Source organism: Choloepus didactylus, chromosome 18 (genome assembly GCF_015220235.1).
Source record: "Choloepus didactylus isolate mChoDid1 chromosome 18, mChoDid1.pri, whole genome shotgun sequence".
NCBI lineage: Eukaryota > Metazoa > Chordata > Mammalia > Pilosa > Megalonychidae > Choloepus > Choloepus didactylus.
The window spans coordinates 25,260,495-25,282,049 of record NC_051324.1 but is presented as its reverse complement, the minus strand read 5'-3'; the positions used below and the strand labels follow the sequence as shown (position 1 = coordinate 25,282,049).

Here is a 21,555-nt window from a genome sequence, read left to right as displayed (position 1 = left end):
TAATATGCTAGGACTTCAAAACCCCTCAAGTCAAATAAAAATTACTACCCTGTAAATTTAACTCTGGAGAAACTAAAGGGCTTTCCAACTTCATCTGTTTCAAACACCAGCCAGGGAAAAACTATATTTCTTATTACAATCTTGTTTTCTAATCAATCACACCATCCTTAGTAGTGGGAAATTAATTATTTTTGCTTTAAAATCATTTAAATATATAATTTAAAACATATTTAAAAATATAACTGAACTATACAGAAGCCAACTTTTGGATTCCTTGGTAAAGTCCAAAGTTGTACATTAAATGGTTCTAGGAAGAATAAAATTAAAGACTCCAATAAGAGGGAAACTGACAGGCAATGAGATAAAGAAAAAAGGGGTGATAACATAAAACCAACATGTCCCAGGTAGATAAGAGCATTAACTTCTAGCACAGGTGGCACTCTCTATCATGCATAGCTGTACGTTTAATAGAAAAAAATTCTGGTATGTTAAAAAACAAGATAAGCAGATAAAAAGGAATTTATTATGTATTTAGTCACTCAGTATTTACAGAAACCACTTATTTTACTATAACAAATTTAAAAGGACAATTCATTTAGCAAACTAGTATACTGGAAAAATTAGTTTCTTTTCACAAGGTCAGTATTACTAGAGTTAAACATCAAGAATTAATAACCTAATGTAAAATCTGAGAATTCACAAATCATTGTGTAACAGACACAAGTTTATCTGATTATTCAAAATTCATATAATTTCCCCATGTATTGAAGAAAAAACAAAAAACAAAAAACCAAGAGAAACATATATAACTTGGTTTGCTTTAAAACTCGTGATTACTTCCCTAAGATAAAGAACTTGAGTTGAATGAGAAGTGTGTGGAATGAGATGAGAATTCTTTTCCCTCAGTAAAGATAAGATTACTCCCATTAAGAAGGTGAGATGAAACTCACCCAGAAATCTCGTTACCCTACCCTGCTAGAAAGGGAGAACAGTTGAGGTTAAGATTTACAATTTTATATATTTATTTTGGAATTAGTATCATCTGGGTCAGTCCCTTACCAATTTCCTCAGTTTCTTTCCGAAAATTTGAACCCGGCCACCACTTTAAATAATGACTGTTACAGACTAATATAATAGCATACAGTCAAATATTTATATATATATATCTCCAATATTATTGTTTCCAGTGATTATAAAATCTACTTGTTTTATAGAACTAAATAGAATATTAAAAAAAAATTTTTTTAAATACTTTTCAGGCTAATGACATCATCTAATCCATTTTTAAGGAATCGAACATGATGTTCTCTTCTTGAGAGGATTAAGAGAAAATTACATAAACTAGCACTGAGCCAGGCATGCAGCAACACTCAACATATTAAATCCTTTCCATCTGTTTTCTCTGGCTACTCAAAATTTACAAGCAAGGAAAACAGGGATGCCAAATAACCAGATCTTTTGGTCCAAGAAACACAGTTTCCTTAAAAATTTTTAAATATCAAGATCTGCCAGAATAAGACATTAGAATGGCATACTTTTAATGATTCTTCATCAGGTGCTAGGAGGATTATTGTTACAAGCAATTGATTTAGCTTTATCTGAACAGTTGTGCTCTCATAAATTCTACATTATTCACAGCATATCAAAATTCTATCCCCAACCAAGGGTGACTGTCCCATACAGCTGTCCTGCCTCTTGAAAATAATTTGTCACTATTTAATACAGTTGTACTCAGAATATGTCATTCTAGTGACAGTGCAGATTACAGCAGGAGTTCTCCTCTACTTGAACTTCTAACAGGATTTCATACATAAAATATATCAGCGCTTTCAAAGATTGGAATACACATATCTTCATCCCCCAGCCTCTGTGCCTAAATAGTTAACAACCACATTGTAAGAGTATTTGTCATGAATGGCCACATCAGGCTCACGGGCAGAGGACAGGAATCACAAATGCTGGTTCCAAATGATGTCTTCTGTTAACCTGAGGCCTTTGGTTTGTTTTGTTTAGCAAACCACTCATCACTTTTATCTGCTGCCATCGCCTAAAAAACAGAATTGGCATATACATTAATTTTAAGTCTGTAAAACAAAAGAGTAAGCTCACTTCACACCTGATTGTACTGTCCATAATCAAGAAGTTAATATTTAAAGAGTGTTCAGAACATATCTCAATAAAATGATGATTAAAAATAAATAAATAAATAAAGAGTGTTCATCTAGTATAGAGTATTGTATATAATTTGACAGGTGATGCTGGTGAATATTGGGCAACTGCTGGTGAATTCTCACTTTGCAGAGTGAAGGGCAAAAGCTGCAGCAAGGAAGTGAGGCAGACTGACTGAGCATGCCAGGCCATGGGATTTTTGTTGTTGTTGTTGTTAGTTTATTATTTAGTTTGCCATGGGATTTTTGATAGAACAGAAAGTGCTGCCACTCTTAGTGTCCGGATAGGCTCTCAAGAGTGTTTAGTACTCATGAAACTTAGTCTCATAAAAAGGCCAAATAATAAAAGCTATTTGATGTTTTAGTAATTGAGCCAATTAAGCTAAAACTAATTTAAAAATACATGGGGCAAACCAACTGCAAAAAACTGTTTTTAGATGAGGAAATTTTAATAAGTAATGGATTTTAGGTAATATTAAGAATATGTTGCTGATTTTTAAACTGTGATAATAATATGATATATAAAGAAATGCCTTAATTCTTACTTCTCCTAAAATATGCACTGAAATATTTAAGGGTGAAACAGCAAACTATCTGAGATTTGCTCTAGAATTTTCCAGGAAAAACAGAAAAAGTGGAAAGGAGGTAATGATGAAAACTTATGGCACAGAGTTAATGAGTGACAGTACATGGGGATCTGCTGTATTCTCACGAAATGTTAGAAAATTATACAATGTTAAAAAATACAAGCTATTTTGGAAAAAAATTGGCAAAAGACTTGAACACACAATTCACAAAAGGAGATAAGCAAAGGGCCAATAAGCAAAGAAAAAGGTATTCAGCATCATTAGTCATTCGGGAAAGGCAAATTAAAATTAAAATCACACAGAAATCATTTAACATGCACAACAACAGCTAAAATTTAAAAAGTACCATATGTTGGTGAGGATGTAAAACACCTAGAACTCTCATACATAGGTCTGATAGGACTGTAAAATGATTCAATTGCTTTGGACAACTGTTGGATAACTACTTGGCAGTTTCTTATAAAGAAAACATAGATCTACCCTGTGACCCAGCAATTCCACCCAAAAGAAATAAAACATATGTCAACAAGAAGATTTATACAAGAATATTCCTAGCAGCTTTACTTGGATAAAAATAGGTATGGATCAAAAGAATGGATCAACAAAAAAAAAAAACTGTCATATTTGTAAAATGGAATACCACTCAGCAATAGGATGATTCAATTTATATGTAGTCCAAGTACAAACAACACTTATCTATGCTGAGAAAAATCAGAACAGTGGCTGCCTCTGGGAGGTGGGGTAGAAACTAACTGGAAATGGGCATGACAGAACTTTCCGCAAACATGAAAATGGTCTATATTTTGTTCTGAGTAAGTGGTTATATGAGTGTATACAACTGTCAAAACTCATCAAATTGAACACCAGATTTCTGTACCTTTAATTCTATGGAAGTTTTACATTAATAACAACAACAAAATACTTGCTTGGTGCTCAGGGAGGAGTTAGGAACAGAAAATCAGGAAATCAGAGACTAGACGATGGATGAAGTTCAAAGGAGAGGTAACCAGAGTAGTAGGTAACCTCTACTCCAAGTAGAGCAAAAATAAGAAAGAGAGCCGCTGTGGGTAAGACAAACATTCTGGGATCAGATGCAGAGAGAGGTGTCTGGGAAGAACAAGGAGGAGAAGCTGCTAGAGAGATATGAAGATGGCAGGAGAAAGCTTAAAGGAGGAGGAAGTTGGTCAATGGTATGAAAGATAAAGAAGGAAAGAGTTCAGCAAATTTGTCAACTAAGAGGCTACCTGATATTCTATTTTCTTTCATGGTAAAATTTAGAAAGGCTGTATTTTCTACACGTTCCTTGCTTTAGTTAACATTAACTGAACATCCGCTATTATGTCAGCACCTTGCCAAGCTCTATAAATGTTTATCTCATTTAAGGTACACAACAATCCTAGGTGGTGGATACTCTTATTATCTCAAATTTTCAGGTGAGGAAACTGAAGTTCACAGGTTTTAAGCAAATTGCTTAAGATCACATAGATAGTAATGATGGAAGTGGGATGGATTGATCGAGTTATTCCTTTAATCATTCAAGAATGCCTTTTACATGTCAGGTATGTGCTAGAAGCTGGGGATACAACAATGAACAATTGCTGTGAATGCTGCTGAAAACACGGCGTTTGATGAGAAGAGAAAAGTAATTGTTGGATTTGGTGAGATGGTAGTTAATGAAGATTTCAATGAGAGCCATTTCATGAGTTGTAGAAGCCAGTGCAGAATAGGTTCCTGTGTATTTAAGTGAAAACAGGGTATGTAGACCGATTTTTTGTTTAATCCAGCTATAAAGGTGAAAAGGGATGTGATATCAATAAAAGATTTTTAAAAGATGGGATATTGGAACCTGTTTGTATGCTGATGAAAATAATTCAGAAAGGGAGAGACTGATGCTATAAAATTAAGAAGAGATGACCAAAAGAGTTAAGAAATGAGAGGGGAAGGTAGCCAGGCATTTCCCCTCACTGAGCAGAATAATGATGTATATGAGCACACTGGTTCCCCAAGGTGTTCTGATGCAGTGGGGAGGCACAAATACTGAGCTCGGATAAGGTGTCATTGTAAGCGGCAATGAAGACATACATCCCGGGCTCATAAGTCACCCCAGCAGCAAAAGGACATAGTTTGACAATAAGAATGGTTTGGCCCTTTCCCATATATACTTACTGGCATCTCCTTGGGCTTATACTGATACAAATTAAGAATAAGACTTACATCATCCAATAATTTGCTTCCCTCTGGATCCATCTTGGAAAGTTCTCGAAATGCTTCATCCCCCACAAAGCAAATTTCATGTCCATCCTACCAATAAAAAGAAGTTTGGCAAAAAAGACTCCTTAGAAAAAACCCCTGGTACAGCCTGTATCCTCCCTCATAATACTCACAGGGTCAGCCAGAATGACCACTTGTACTGTTGCTTTCCCTGGGGTATCCAGGCTCACCAGGGGAGTCAAAATCTTCTGGTTTTCCCTTTTCATCAAGTCTTCTATGTCTGGCAACTTAAGGAAAACAAAAAGGCAAAGTGAGCTAGGGGTCATGTACTACTACTACGGCATGGTCCTCATCAGCTCTGAAGGAGTTTCAGATCAATCAGAAAGAACCAAGGCGCCACTTGTTTGATTTCATTATCTCAGCCACTCTTGGGACAACTGTTGAACTTGATACCAAAGCCACAATCAGAATGAACCTGAAGAAGTGAGGGCAAAGGGTCTTAGCTGGGTTGGACTAGCTAGGCACAGAGTTTAAACAAAAGATCTGGTGCCAAACATTACCTCTTTTTGGGGGCAAGAAAAGGCAATTCTTCCAAAAGCTGCTGCATGATCAACTGCACCCTTGATGGCCTGTAACTCCAGCTTACACTGAAAAGAAATAAGAGAGTGGGCTTCTTTTTTAAATTTACTTTTTAGAGCAGATTATACATGCGTGTTGTAAGAAATCCAAACAATACCAAAGCAATAAAGGAAAAAGTAAGTCTCCTTCCTCTTCTTCCCTCAGAGAAAACCAGTTAGCAGTTTCTTGTGTATCCAGACATATTGCATGCATATACAATTTTCTTAATACAAATGGTAGCATGATTTACATATTATTCTGTCTCTTGTTTTTTTCCACTTAATGTTAACCATGTTGGTATATAAAGATTTGCCTCACTCTTTTTGGTCCATTTCATGAATAGTGGTCCATTTCATGAATGAATCTGAAATTATTTAACTATTCCTCTAATCCATAGAACATTTAGGTTGTTTCTAATATTTGCCTTTACAAACAATACAGCAGCAGATAACCTTGTACATACTGTTTTGTGCCCACATATAAGTACATATTCCTAGGAGTAGAATTACTGGTCAAAGAGCAGAGGCTAACTTACGCTCAAATACTAGGTTATTTAAAAAAAAAAAAAAAAAAAAAAGGTGAAACCAGATTATCGTTACAGAATTTAATTTTGTCTATATCTCTTCTGACTCAGCAATTCCACTTCTGAAAGGATCCATATACCCAAACATAAACAATGGTAACATCTAGTGGTGAGGTTATCAGTAATATTTATTTTTTTCTTTCTGTTTATCTGCATAAATATTGAATTACCATGAAGAAACTATGGGAACCACCTTCATGTTAACCTCATTTTATAAGCCAAACTTAAAGCCACAGGTTATTTCTGAGATTGCTCACCTGGTTGTCACCATAGCCCAGCAAAGCCCTTTGTTTCTCTTCATCTTTTTCATAAATTTTCATTCCCAATAGATTAGACCAGTAGTTCAAGGACTTCTGAAGATCAGACACTGCTAGAGTTACTTTTAATACAGGGTCTGTAGGGTAGTAAAACAGAAGGAATATATAAGACAGTTCAATGGAATAGAATAGAAAACCCAAAATAGGCTCGAGTATATATATGTGTGTTTGTGTATATATATATATATATGAATTTAGTTTCCAATAAGAAAGGAGTAAGAAAAGACACATATTTCAATACATGGCACTAAGACAACTGACTAAATGGCTAATCATTTGGTGGGAAAAAGTTACATCTTTGAACGAAATCGCAAAATACATTCCTGACGGGTTAAAGGATTAAGTTTAAAGAATGAAACCATGAAAATACTAGAAATACGTGACTATATAATTTTGGAGTAAAGGAAGATTTTTCTTTAAACCTGGCACCAAAGAGAGAAAACCCATGAATGAAAAAAGTTTGCTAGTTAATTACACAAAATGGATAACTCCAAGGCAACAACAACAACAAATCATGATAAAAATGAAGGGCAAACACAAATAGAAAAATATTTTTGCAACAAATATGACAAAAAGTGGCTGTCCTAAATACAAAAATCACCTTAAAGATTAACAGGAAAAAGATGAATATCCTATCAAAATAAGCAAAAGGCAGAAAATGGTAAGCCACAAAAGAAAAAATTAGAAGTTGATGAACATAAGAAAAAATATTCAACCTCACAAATAATCAAAGAAATTAGAATTCAAATATTTTATTATCTAATTGACAAATAATTTTTAAAGAAAATACAGTGTTATTCAGAATATGGGGAAAAACCATTATCCTGTAATACTGGTAGAATATAATTTGGTACTTTTCTGAGCAACAATTTGACAAAATGTATCAAAAGCCTTAAAAATGTACATAGCTTTTGAAAGAGCAATTCTACTTCTAGCAATTAAAGAAATAATTCTGAATGCATAAAGGGCTTTCAGCACAAACACATTCATCACAGTGTTACTTATAACAATGTAACACTAGGAACAATATACCAACAACAGAGGACAATTTATATTTCCTACACTGCAAAACAATGGAATCCCTACAGTGGACTATGAATATATACATGTATTTACATATTTATTTCTTTTGATAAAAGATTGGAAAGATATATTTTAAAATGTTAAGAATGATTATCTCTAGATATATGGGTGTTGTTTTTTTTTTTTGCTTATGTTTGTCTAGGAGAAAAATACTATTTTGTAAAAAGAATAAAAGTCATATTAAAAACATTTAACATTTCTGGAAACTCTTTATATTGTAAAGTGACATTCTGAAGACCTGTTCCAAGTCTATACCTGACTATATGAGAAACTCAATTATTTTATTTATTTATTTACTTTTTTACATTTTCACTGTGTTTCTTCCACTTACAGGAACAGCAGTTCCAAGACTAAGGAGAAGTGTTGCTCACTGGTACCCCTGCCTGGCAGTCTCAATTTCAGTTTCCCCATTCAGTTTGAAACCAACAAAATTCTGGTTGATTCAAATTCCATGTGAGACCAAGGGAAGAGATGTTTACTTGGTGCAGGATCTATATTTCCTAAACAATTTAACTCATACAGTTTGTTTAAATACCATAATTACATGGAACTTTTAACAGAAAGTGAGACCTGGTAGGCTTGCATAGGTTAGTGTGAAATCGCAACACACCCCAAAGTAATTTGGGCAGAGAATAAAAATATATACGCAGGGTCCCCCCCCCCCCCCCCGAGGAGCTGGGGGAAAATGCGGAAGTGTTGGACTTCCTCACCTTGATTGTTGCTGATGTTCTCACAAACACTGAGGACTGGCGGTTTTGTGTGCCAAGCCCTCTATCTTGGGACTTGCCCTTTGAAGTTCATTACTGCGAAGAAGAGGCTAAGCCTGCTTACAATTGTGCCTAAGAGTCTCCCCCTGAGTACATCTTTGTTGCTCAGATGTGGCCCTCTCTCTCTCTAGCTAAGCCAACTCGACAGGTGAACTTGCTGCCCTCCCCACTAAGTGGGATCTGACTCCCATGGGTGTAAATCTCCCTGGCATCGTGGGATATGACTCCCAGGGATGAATCTGGACCTGACATCATGGGATTGAGAACACCTTCTTGACCAAAAGGGGGAAGTAGAATGAAACAAAATAAAGTTTCAGTGGCTGAGAGATTTCAAATGGAGTCAAGAGGTCACTCTTGACTATCAAACTGCAACCCAGTAGCCTTGACTCTTGAAGATGATTGTATAACTATGCAGCATATAAGGGGTGACAGTGTGATTGTGAAAGCCTTGTGGATCACACTCCCTTTATCCAGTGTATGGATGGATGAGTAGAAAAATGGGGACAAAAAACTAAATGAAAAATAGGGTGTATGGGGGGGGATGATTTGGGTGTTCTTTTTTACTTTTATTTTTAATCTTATTTTCACTTTTTCTGGTACAAGGAAAATGTTCAAAAAATAGATTGATGGTACCGTGAACAACTGATTGTACACTAAGGATGATTTTATGGTATGTGACTATATCTCAATAAAATTGAATTAAAAAAAAATCCTGGTTGACTCAGACCCTGAAGAATGTACAGGTAGGAAAGGTAAGAGGTGGTTAAAACCACACAGGAGTGAGTGATTCAAAGGAGGGAGAGGCACCAACGGGACTGAGAGATTTAATTTCATTATCTATTAGAAATTACTGCCCCAAAGGTATTAAAATTCCAAAGGACAAAAACATCTTAGTGTGTGGGACTTTTTGTTTTTAAGTATTGAAATACCACTAGGACTAGAAGAAAAATACACAGTGGGGTTAATTGCAGGAGCTAAGTTTAAAAGTTAGTATATAAAGCAACAATCACCTGTCAACAAAAATAACTATGAAAATCCCTTAAATTGCTGGTAAACACTGGTGAAATACTAAAACACCATCTCTCAGTAAGGTCCACACAGCCAGTCTAAATTAACTTCCTGCATTGGAATGGACTGCTGTTTCTTTGCTGAGTGCCAGACGAAAACCATGTAGCATTAAACACTATATATAATCAAACTCAGCATGAGGGCCATTTGGAGCCTGGGGCAGCCCAGCAGGGGCAAGAGAATATGTCGCCCATCTCAGGTCCACATAGGGGAATAGGTTCACTGAGTGACATGGCAGGCAGAATTGTCCTTGCTTCACCAGGATGTTTTTCCTTTCTGTTTTTGTTTTGGCTAGTAGGCAGTAGAATTTGCAGGACTTAAATACACATTATGATGAGGAGGCCTCTGCAGTAATAAAGATGTGAAATGCACAGTTTCTTTCCTGCCACCTGTGGCAGGCAATGCGGTGGCTTCCTCACCTCCTTTCCATCCCTTACTCACTGCGTACCAGCACTCTGGTTTGGGAAACTGACCTTGGCTCCAGGAGTGTGACTGACTGGTTTAAGGATAATCCTATTCCTCTCGCCAGTGATTGGTTCAGAAGCAGGCATGTGAATCAGAAGTAAGCATGTGAATCAGATCTGACCAAAAAGTTGGCTGGAATATTCTAGAAAAGCTTTTACTCTGCTCTTCAAAAGAGAACAATAGGAAGTCACTCTCCCCCTCTCCCATCAGATGTGAATACGGGAGCATGTAGGCCCATCTGCTACTGGCAGTTGTCTTACTACCACAAGGGGAACTAGCTCCAGGGTAGGTAGACCCTGTGGACAACAGAACGTAGACAGAAAACGGATTTTCTGCTATTGCTGAGCTGCTAAATCAACTAACCCTGAAATCTTCCCTACCTACAGAATTCCTGCTCTTGTGAGCTAATGACTTTTCTTATGTTTAAGCTAACTGGAGTTGGGTTTTGTTATTTGCAGTTTGAAGTATCCTATATAGATTAACAGAAGAAGAGAACCAGTCTAGATCCCCTATGGTTCTGTACCAAAGTACCAATATGAGAGATATGATTTCTCAAAGAACAGATAAAAACATGGGCTTGGGAAGGATGTGTCATTTCAATCCAACAAGATTCCAGAGAAAGGAACACAGCTCCTACTCGCCTTCTGCCAAAGATGCCTTTAAACAGAGTGCTTTTACTAATTCCAATATAATTACCTGACTGAGGTAGATTGCAATTCTGCAAGTAGAACTTATATCCTCCTGGGGCTTCAGTTTCAAAAACACCTTCTGTAACTTCACTAAGTGGCCACTCCACCTTCCTGGCGTTGCTGACAGCCTGGCTAGAAGCAAGTGTGATACCCTGTGACAAACAACATCACCAATGTTACATATAATCACAACAGATCTTTTATAAAACAAGACAAAGAGGCAAAATCACACTGCCTTTAGGTTGACTCACCTTAAATTTAACTGGCAATCAAAATTTTCTTCTAATATTTTAAAGGTGATTTTAGATGTTTTTCCCGCAATAAAAACTGAAACCTTCATGAATTGTAGGATAGAAATTCAAATGCCAGTGATGTTTAATCCATTTAATACTGAAGAGAGTATCTCCTAATTTAAAAGATCTAGCTAGAGGAATCTTGATCTTATCTTAGTCCATCAGCTACCTATTTGACTTGCTTTGTTTTTATTTTTTTGCTTTCTAAACAATTTCTGCTATCAAGGCATCCTTTAAATTTAATTAAAGTATTTAAAAATGTACACTTATGCCTTCCGATGATAAGGCCAGCCTCATCTCTAGCTTGGATTATAGCCACTTCTCTCTGCCTCCAGTCTTGCCAACCCATTGTCACTCAGCAGCCTGAGTAACTTCCCAAAACACACATCTGATCACTTTACACTATGCTTAAGATTCTTTGGTTGCTTTTCACTGCCCTCTGAATAAACTCCAAGCTCAGTACATGAAGGCTCTTAATGGACCTGAACTTTATGTAACTCTCTTCCTGCTCATTATAAACCTCTTCCCATCTTAAAGTCTAGGCCAGCCAGGTGAACATCTTTTTAGGTTCCCAGCTCTCATGCTGTTCCTTCTGCCTAGAAGAGTCCCTCGTCATCAACTACTTCCCATTCATTCTATGGGTCTATCCTAGACTTTGGTTCCTCTAGGAAGCCTTCCCCACCAAGACTGGGTAAAATTCTATTTCTGAGAGCTGCTACAAGTTTCTCTTATCAAAGCAATTATTAAAATTTAATTTTAAAAATTCACTATTTTTTTTTCATGTCGGAGCACTTACACTGAATTCTTATCGCTTGTTGACCTCCTCCACTAGCCTGTAAGCTCTGGGAGGGTGTCTCTGACTTGACCATCATTATGTTCCTAGCAAATGCCAGGTAATAATGCTTTATAAATATGTGCCAAAATAAGTGAGTGAAATTCTTACGAGAAGAATGAAATGTGTTTTGTTTTGTTTTTCAAAGTAAAAATGTGTTATTAATCCTCGGTTCTCCGAAGAATGATTTTTTTAAAAAAGGGAAAAAAGATGACTGGGAAAAAAAAAAAAAGAGAGAGAGAAACCACCCTTCCCACATTTCAGGCCCCAGGTCCAGGCCAAGGGCACAGACCCTGCAGGTAGTGCAGGCCTTGGGGCCAGAATGAAAGGTTTTTAAGGAACCATTCAATCACAGAAGAATATGAGAATGAGTTATTCCTCAAACAGGACAAATGTATCTGCAAAGCTTGCTGGAAAATTTCTATTCAGAAATCCAGTTTCCTTACACCCTTCTGTAACAAAACAATAGATGACTTACACTGGAAATAACAGTGGCCCCAAAAGTAAAGACCCTCAGACTTTCAACAACTTAGATAAACAATGCTAACAGCCTGGGGCAAAATTGGAATATATGAGAAATCTAAAGGTAAGTGAACTCAAAATGAACTGCTGGGATTTACAGCAAACATTTGAAACAGAATTCTGAATCCACAAATCCTAAGGGTATACAATAAGAAGGAATTTTCTATGTATATTTCCAGAAACAGTCTACGCAAATGCAAGCAAATATGCATGAGTGTATAAGTATGAGCATATATATATGTATGGGTACGCATGCAGGTGTATGCATGTACACACCTATGTATAATCCCACTTTTACACAAATGGTGGCACATTATGCATGCAGTTTGCATCTTGATTTTTTCATTTAATCACACACCTTGAAGATCAGTCCTTATCAGTATATAAAGAACTTCCATTTTTCTCATTGCATAGTGTTCTAATGTATGAAAACAACATAACTGATTTAAAAGTCCCTTATTCAATCTGCTATTACAAACAACTGCCTACCCACATTTCCACTTATAACAAGGCTAAAACTAAACTTTTGTTTCTTCCACCATCCAAAAAGCTGCTCCAGCTCTAGTGTTGCCCTCAAGTCTTATCTTTCTGGTTGCTCAGGCCCAAAATCCTTGCTTCACCTTTCTGTCACAGATCAATCTAATCCATCAGAAAATCCTGTCACTTCTACTTCGAAAATACATCACCACTTCTGCTGCACACCCTGGTCTGATCATGGTCACCTCTCACCTGAGTTAATACAATAGCTTCCTGATTCCACCCAGGCCCCCACGGTCTATCTCAAGAGAGCAGCTAGACCTTGCTTTTTCCTCCACTCAAAAACCTCCAATGGTCCTTGCTCTCACTCTGGGATGGCTTATAATGGCCTAGGAGGCCCCATATGATCTGTTCCCATGTCTTTTCTCACCTCATCTCCTACCTCTCTCTCCTGGTTCTCACTATTCCAGCCTTACTGGCCTCCTTGCATTTTCTTGAATATGCCAGGCCACTTTAGGGCTTTTGCACAACTAGTCTCTCTGCCTGGAATGCTCTTGCCCTAGATATCCCCATGGCTAACTCCCTTGCCTCCTTCAGGCCTTTGCTCAAATGTCATCTTCTCACTGATGCCCACCTTCAACACCCTATTTAAAATTAAAACTGGTCATCTGCCCTATTCCCAATCCCTCTTACCTGTCTCTATTCTTTTTTCCTTAACGTTATCACCTTCAGATACCATATAATATGATTTATTCACTCTATTTACTATTTATTGTCTGTCAGCCTCTGGACCCCTCTCTTCCCCACTAGGCTAAGATTTTGTCTGTTTTGTTCACCGGTTATCTTAAGTGCCTAAAATAGTGCCTAGCACATAGTAGGCACTTTACAAATATTTGTTGTATAAAAAAGTACTGTAATAAATAATATGTAAGTCATTTCACACATTTGTCAATATACTTGTAAGCTATATTTCTAGATGTGAAGCTGCAGGGTCAAAGGCAAGATGCATTATTTTGATTCTTGCCAAATTGAGGTTGTATCAATATACATGCCAATTAATAACATAAGCGTAACATTTTTCCAACACCCTTCCTAGCAATGTGTATTATCATATCTTTTGATTTCTGTCAATCTGATAGGTGGTAAGAAGCAACTCGGAAACGGAACACCTTTTTCAATGTTTAGCAAGTATTTCTAATTTCTTTTCTGTGGCCTGTCTGTTCGTTTTTTTGGCCCTTTTTCTATTGAGTTGTTTATCTTTTACTTTTCAATGTACAGGAGTTATATATATATGTGGGAAAGTATTCATATGGAAGTTCTATTTAACCTATGTTTCTCCTTTTGATCCCAAGAAATGAGCACTGTTCATTAGGGATATTTTACTACCAAAGTCCCTCAGGAAGACCTGTAGTAGTGTGGCTAAGCTATTCTCCAGCACCTGCAGTCCAACCAATGCTGGGTGTGGGCCGATTAAATCTTGATGGCACCAATATTGTTTTTTGTCTCTCTGATTAAAATTTGGAGAGTAAAAGAAAGATAAGGAGAAACATACAAACTCTCACATACACTCAGTCACCAAATCCTATCAATTCTATACCCTCAACACCTTTTAAATCCATCCACTTCTCTCCAGCTCCACTGCCACTACCTTATTTAAGAAACCCCTTGTCTCTTACCATATTATCCTTTCAACTTATTTCCTGGCTTCCAGTCTTGCTCCCCTCCAACCCATCTCCATGCTTGAGCCAGGCTGATCCTTGCACACCTTAAATACTATGTCATTCCCCTGCTTAAAACTAAAAATGGCTTCACTCTGCTTTTAGAATGGAGTCTAAATTCTGTAATGTGATCTCAAAACCCTGTATGATGTGACCCCAGCTTACTTCTCCAGTCTCAACTCTACTCACTTCCCTCCTTGACACTAAGCTCCAGGCAGACTGCGTGATTCACCATACCTTTTCCTCACCTCCAGGCCATCCCAGAAGCCAAGGACACTCATCTCACCCTTCCACCCCAACCCCACTCACCTGGCTTAGAGTTTCTTTTGGGGAGCTTTCTCTGAACTCTCACATCTCAAGAACAGGTTAGGAATTCCTTGTAGGTATCCCACTTGCCCCTGTTCTTACCTTATCTAAGCACTTATCACACCTGGCTCTCACCATCTCTTCACTGGTTTTCCCCACAAGCAGGGAGCTCCTTAAAGTCAGGGAATATGCCTCATTGTCTATTGTAACCCCAGAGTCTAACAAGGTTCATGGCAAACAGGAGGTCACAATAAATATCTATTAAATAAATTTATGAGACAGGGTTGAAGTGTGGCAGGGAAAAAATCCACAAAAACACATATCCTAATAACATTAATACTGAATGGTCTTCTCCATTTACAAAACACTTTTACATATATTTGATCTGTATAAAAGTTTCCATCTAGGTGTCATTATTATTTTATAGATGAGAACACAGGAATAGTAAGGTCAAGTTATCCAAAGTAACACATCTAGCACAGGGCAGATTTACTCAGTAGACTCTGAGTTAAAATTAGTCACTCCTATTTGCTATGTACTTGGGCCCAGTGACATTATATCTAGCATATAGTAACTGCTTAACATCAATGATTATATATGCACAACTCTTGAATGAATGAATGAATGAATGAGTGCAACATGTTATAATACCTTCAACTTCTCTTTATCCTTAAAACTTTCTCAGAATTTTTTCTGAATGGGGTTCGTCAGAATAGCCCAGGCTATACATAACAGTTCATTAAAGAGAAAATATTTCTCTGGATGGTGATTAGGACCTGATCAGACCAATGTCCCTGACACTTCACTCTCCGCTCTGCAGTTCATTCATTCCCCTAGAGGAATGTCATCTTCAAAGCTGTCTCCAAGTCCCGAGATTGATTCCTAAACATTGGGAGAAGACATTTCATCCTGAAGCCAGTTCTGAGACAGGAAGGCCCAACAAGTTTTGTTTTGTTTTGTTTTAAATAGAAAACATCATAAAACCAACCACTAAACTGCACCCAAAAGCCATCAGCTCTGTAGTCACCACACCCAAATCTGCACCTGAAATCTCAATAAAACCAAATACAGCCCAAAATCTGCTAAAATAGAATATTTACCATGAAGTCATTGCCAAGCTTGTAGTCTCCAATGCCATAATTGTAAGTGAGTTCTGCAACAAAATGATCATCCTCAGGCCCAAATCCCACCATGGTTTTACTCCATTTCCCATCATAAGGCCTAGAAAAATAAAATTCAATGAACGCAGTGACCACAGGCAAAATGTGCCCTAGGCCTCCCACAAACAACTATTGGGCACAGAGAAGTGGGCAGCCCCTTTTGGTCCTGTTAGTACCCATAAACAGGAGATGAGCCCAGAAAGTGCCAAGAGCAGCTGTGGACATCCCTTCCTCATAACGCTCATCACACAGGAGTCAAAGATTATCTGTCTGGCACTTACTTGAGAGAAAGATTAATTTATTTCTTTGAAACAAGGGCCAGAATCCTATAAAGACAGTTCTCCAACCTGATCTTTAAGTTTATTTTTTTGTTGTTGTTGAATATCTATCATAAGTATGCAACTCCCATCAGGTCTTGGCATTTTCCAGCTTGCCACGGCTAGTAAGCCTAAGAGATCCTCAACAATGATTCATCCAGAGCATATAATCACTTGTGTTCTTGAAGTCGCCTCCCTAATTTATTGCTCAATAGGATTCCACTGCCTTCTACATACTTTAAGAAACTGCTTACTGATTCCCCAAGGGTATTCAGAACCAAAAGGAAATTTTAAGAAACAAAGTGTCATACCCATTACAGGAAGCTTTGCAGCCTTCTTCAAATTCCTCATGTCGCAGAACCTGATAAGGGAATTAGAATAAATTGGAAAGTTGTACTAGTATTGCACACACCATGTTCAGCACAAACTGAAATGTAAAAACACAGACATTATCACATTTTTTTTACATTTTTTATTAAATTCAGTTTTATTGAAATACATTCACACACCATACAATCATCCATGATATACAATCCACTGTCCACAGTATGATAACATAGTTATGTGTTCATCACCACAGTCTATCTCTGAACATTTTCCTTACATCAGAAAGAACCAGAACAAGAATAAAAAATAAAAGTGAAAAAAGAACATCCAAATCATCCCCCCATCCCACCCCATTTGTCCTTTAGTTTTTATCCCCATTCTTCCACTCATCCATACACTAGATAAAGGGGGTGTGATCCACAAGGTCTTCACAATCACACTGTTACCGCTTGTAATCTACATTATTATATAATTGTCTTCAGGAGTCCAGACTGCTGGGTTGGAGTTTGGTAGTTTCAGGTATTTACTTCTAGCTATTCCAATACATTAAAGCCTAAGAGGTGTTATCTATATAGTGCATAAGAATGTCCACCAGTGACCTCTCGACTCCATTTGGAATCTCTCAGCCACTGAAACTATTTCGTCTCATTTTGCATCCCCCTTTTGGTCAAGAAGATACTCTCAGTCCCACGATGCCGGGTCCACACTCATCCCCGGGAGTCATACTCTGCGTTGCCAGGGAGATTTACACCCCTGGGAGTCGGGTCCCACGTAGGGGGGAGGGCAGCGAGTTCACCTGTTGAGATGGCTCAGTTAGAGAGAGAGAGGGCCACATCTGAGCAACAAAGAGGTACTCAGGGGGAGACTCTTAGGCACCATTACATACAAGTTTAGACTCTCCTTTGTGGTAATGAGCTTCATAAGGGCAAGTCCCATGCTCAAGGGCTCAGCACATCAAACCGCCAGTCCCAATGTTTGTGACAACATCAACACCAGTCCAGGTGAGGATATCCAACACATCCGCACCTTCCCCCAGATCCTCGGGGCTGGGGAGGTAGAGGCTGTAAATACATTTTTTATTATCTGCCCAAATTACTCTAGGATGTGTCACTATTTCACTCCAGCCTATACTAACCTACCGTATCTCACTTCCTATTCAAAATTCCATGCAATTGTGGTGTTTGAACAAATCGACTGTAGAGTTGTACCATTTAGAAAATTTAGATACTGTACCAAATAGATATCTATTCCCTTGGTCTCATATGAAAGTTGAAGTTTTAAAACACAATCAGTTTCAACCTTTACCCTTTGGCCTGGCTTGCCCTGGTCTTAACCAGACCTGCTTCATTCATATCACTAATTGAAGTCTGGGCTCTTTTTCAGCTTTTTTTTTTTTTTTTTTTTGACAGTGCCTGTATGCACTAATACTGACATTCATATCTGCTGAGCTCTAGCTCTGAGTTTCAGGTGTCTCAGAGATATGCATTGTTCCAGAGACCAATCAGGTTATACGCTAGGGGATCAGCATCTCAAAGTTTAGAGATAGGCCTTACAATTCAGGGATAGAGTTAACTGCTGTAAGAGCTTACAATCTAGGGACTCATTATCACATTTAAAAACTTTACATAGAAATCAAATACATAGAATAGAAAATAAACTGTAGATCTTTCCCCAGTTAGAAGCAACACAGTTAAGGAAGAAGAGCTTGACATCAAGAGTCAGGCCCTCAAGCAAGTTATTTAGATTGGGAAGTAGTGCTATATAGTAGGAAAGTGTGGTCTTGAGCACTGATTTGGAACTCTGACTTATCACTTAGTAGCTGTGTAAACCTGAGTAAGCTACTTAGGACCTCAGTCTCAGTCTCTGAACATGTAATGAAAATGGATAACTTATTAAAGCATCTAACATCAAATGTAGTACACAGTAGGCTTTCAATGTGTTAAATTTGTTTTCCTTTTAAAAAGAAAACTCATGAATTGTATTGCATCTTTAAAATATCACAAACATGTTTTAGGCATCCTCTGGCACCTTGTTTCCATAGCTGGACAACTCTTAGATCTTATTCATCAGTCTGCTGAACTGTTCCTTTTTCAGAGACATAGACACCATCTCCAATTTTTCTGATATTCTTGTTTTTAACTGTTGTAGCTTGCTGAATCAAAAGAGCTAAATTTGATACAGGTTCAACATCATTTCCTTCAAAAATTAAATCATTTTGGGGGCCTGAGATACTGAACAAGCAATGCCTGGCTTCATCTGAACCCTGCAGATATGTTTTTCACCCAAGGAATTTCAGATTTCAACTCTCCTGAATAAGGATATTGATGGGGAATTTCAGATTTCAACTCTCCTGAATAAGGATATTGATGGGGAGGTGAGAATACACAGAGCTCATCTGGTAACGAAAGCCCAGTGTAATATCCTTGATTCCGTTCTGTACATGTCTACAGAGAATGCAAACTGTAGCCAGTTCCTTTCTATTTCCCCAACATTTGTCAACCTGAAGCCTCTTTTTTCCCTTCTAAAGAGACTGAATTCTACATTGATGTCACTGAAGTCCCTCCAGAGGGTTCCTCTGGGGCCCTTCACAGTAACTATATGTCCTTTCAGCATGATGTCGACATTTTCTGTAATGTCAATAATCTGGTTGTGAGAATGACCTTCATTCACGCGCAGATACATCAAAGAGCGGTTGTCCTGTTTGATTCCTACTGTCACTGCCCAGTTTAAGCTCCCTTCGCCCTTCTCATAGACTACTAAAAATCATTCATACTGATCTCAATACCACCACAGACTTATGTCCTAAGGGACAGCTCTGATCACATCACTGCCCTGTTCAAAAATGTAAGAGAGCTCCCTAGTAACTGTGGCATAAAATCCAAAATCTTTAGCACAACATTCAAGATACTATCAAAGAACGCAAAATGGGCACAGGCTTTCTGTTTGGGGTGGGGATGGGAAAGTTCTGGTAATGGATGGTGGTGAGGGAAGCAAAACACTATGAATATGATTGGTCTCACTGAATTGTATGCTTGGCAGTGGTTGAATTGGGCAAGTTCATGTTGTATTTATGTTTCCATAATTTAAAAAAGAGAGAAAGAGACTAAAGAGACAAAACAACTAAATGCAATACACAATCCTGGACTGAATCTAGTAATGGAGGAGAAAAGGCCCAAACGGACATTACTGGGACATGTGAAAAAGCTGGAATATAAACTGTAAGCTTTACATCAATGTTAAATTTCCTGAACTTGATCACTGAACTTAAGGTGGTTACATAAGTGAATATCCTTGTTCTTAGGAAAAGTACATGGAGGAGCATGACATAAACATATTCTCAAATGTTTACAGGACAGATGAATATACACACATAAATAGACAGACAGATAAAATGATATGGCAAATACAGCAAAATGTTAAAAGTTGGTGGATCTGGGCATCTGGGTGGGGGGGGTACAGTGGAGTTCTCTGTATGAGTTTTATATTATTTTTGCAACTGCCTTGTAAGTTTGAAATTATTTCAAAACAAAAAGTGTACCAAAAAAAAAAAAAAAAAAGAAGCTACTATTGCCAACCTATTTGTCCTGATAATACTACTTCCTCAACATGAACTATGTAACCTGTTAAAGGCACATAAAACAAGTGGTGTTTCCCAAATATACTTACCTTTGCATTGGCGATTCAGTTTTTTTCCTATAACTCCTGCCTCTAATCTTGGTCTGTGGAAATCCTATCTATCTTCAGAGGTTCAACTTGAATGCAAGGCCTCCTGAATTATTTCCTCACTCCCCAAGTTGGAACTAAATCTCTCCTACTATTTTTAGGATAGTAAATATCATTACCTGTGTCAAATACTGTTACAAGAACTTTACACATAATAACTTGTTTAATCTTCACAACAACCCTCTGACCAATAAAGAAACACAGTAAGTGAATACTTTGTGGTTTTTCTGCTATCATTTACCAAATTCTGCTTATCATTACTGTATCTCCACCTCACCCCAGTCATGAGCTCTTTCTAATTGAGAAAAGATACCAGAGTCATTTTCACCTTTCTCACCTTTGTCACCAAAGCTCAGCATAATATCCTGAACATAGCAATTACTTAAAACGATGACTGACGAATTCGTTTGCACTCCATGACTTCTGCACCTGCCTCTACAATAACTTGCATTCTTGCACCCTGCACTCTTGCACCTCTAACGTCTGTCTTACTGGCCTGTTGCCTACCTTTCCGACTGACCAGAAACTCCCCAGTAGCTTGCACCTGCGTTTTCCAGCCCAGTGACCCCTGCAGAGTCACAGCTTCTCAGGGCTAGAAAGAAGTCGCTTCAGGGTGTTGGGCAGAAGGGGCTCTGACCTCATACTATTACGATCTCTAGGCCTTTGAGCGGAGAATCGGAGCATTCACCCACAGAGACTGAGTCATCCAAAAGAGACCATTTCAAACCAGCTTGATAGAAGTAGAACTTTGAATATGATTTCTAAACCCAAAGGCTATTTTCTTACTGATTCCCCACTCAAATAAGCTCCACGGGGCAGAAGCTCAATAAATATTTGTGGAGAAATTTAAATGAAAGAACATATGTGGGCTCCTAAATTAGGTGTTAGGCCCCTTTTCAAAGGCCATCTAACCCAACCGGCGACTCGCAATGCTTCCTGAAGCTGAAAACCCGGAGTCTTTAAAATAAAAAGTAAAAAAAAAAAAAAAAATCCCGAGGAGGCCAACGGGGAGTTCTAAGCCTGAGGTCTTGGTACCCTCCAGCTGAGGCTGCCAACACGCCCATTTCTCCCCTCCCTCCGCCAGGTGCGGCTCAGTCGCTCGCTCCGCCCTCGCACGCCAGCCGCTTTCCGGCCCCGGTCTGCACCTTCATCCCCAAGACATCACGATAAAAACGCGCCGTCTGGAAGCGGTTTCCCACTTTGAATACGAAGTGCAGCGACCGACGAACAGCCATGACTCTCACCGCCACAGAATCCGCTACGCGTAAGCAGCGCAGCACCGCTCATAAATGGAGCGCGGGCCGATGACGTCACTGCCCACCGT

General features: G+C 38.1%; 1 protein-coding gene across 2 annotated transcripts; it reads right to left on the bottom strand.

Annotated features, from left to right (window-relative positions):
• Positions 1–488: 488 nt before the first annotated feature.
• Positions 489–21,520, bottom strand: GLOD4 (glyoxalase domain containing 4). 2 transcript variants are annotated; one of them, XM_037809463.1, is made up of 9 exons: positions 21,377–21,520; positions 16,493–16,542; positions 15,805–15,925; positions 10,564–10,708; positions 6,425–6,561; positions 5,527–5,613; positions 5,140–5,253; positions 4,970–5,056; positions 489–2,047 (listed from the first exon to the last, which is right to left on the bottom strand). In XM_037809463.1, the coding sequence occupies exons 1-9, from the start codon at positions 21,464–21,466 to the stop codon at positions 1,982–1,984; spliced, it is 897 nt and encodes a 298-aa protein (XP_037665391.1). In that variant the 5' UTR covers positions 21,467–21,520; the 3' UTR covers positions 489–1,981. The 2 variants fall into 2 exon arrangements, with proteins under 2 accessions (XP_037665391.1, XP_037665392.1); XM_037809464.1 differs by lacking the exon at positions 21,377–21,520 and having other exon boundaries at positions 15,805–15,955; positions 16,450–16,532.
• Positions 21,521–21,555: the final 35 nt, after the last annotated feature.

Excerpts from the sequence above, each read along its gene's own strand:
- GLOD4 (XM_037809463.1), bottom strand. The coding sequence starts at position 21,466 with ATGGCTGTTCGTCGGTCGCTGCACTTCGTATTCAAAGTGGGAAACCGC. Across the intron at positions 6,562-10,563 it reads TTGCAATCTACCTCAGTCAG|ACCCTGTATTAAAAGTAACT; the intron begins GTAATTATATTG and ends ACTACCCTACAG. Across the intron at positions 5,254-5,526 it reads TTTCTTGCCCCCAAAAAGAG|TTGCCAGACATAGAAGACTT; the intron begins GTAATGTTTGGC and ends GTTTTCCTTAAG.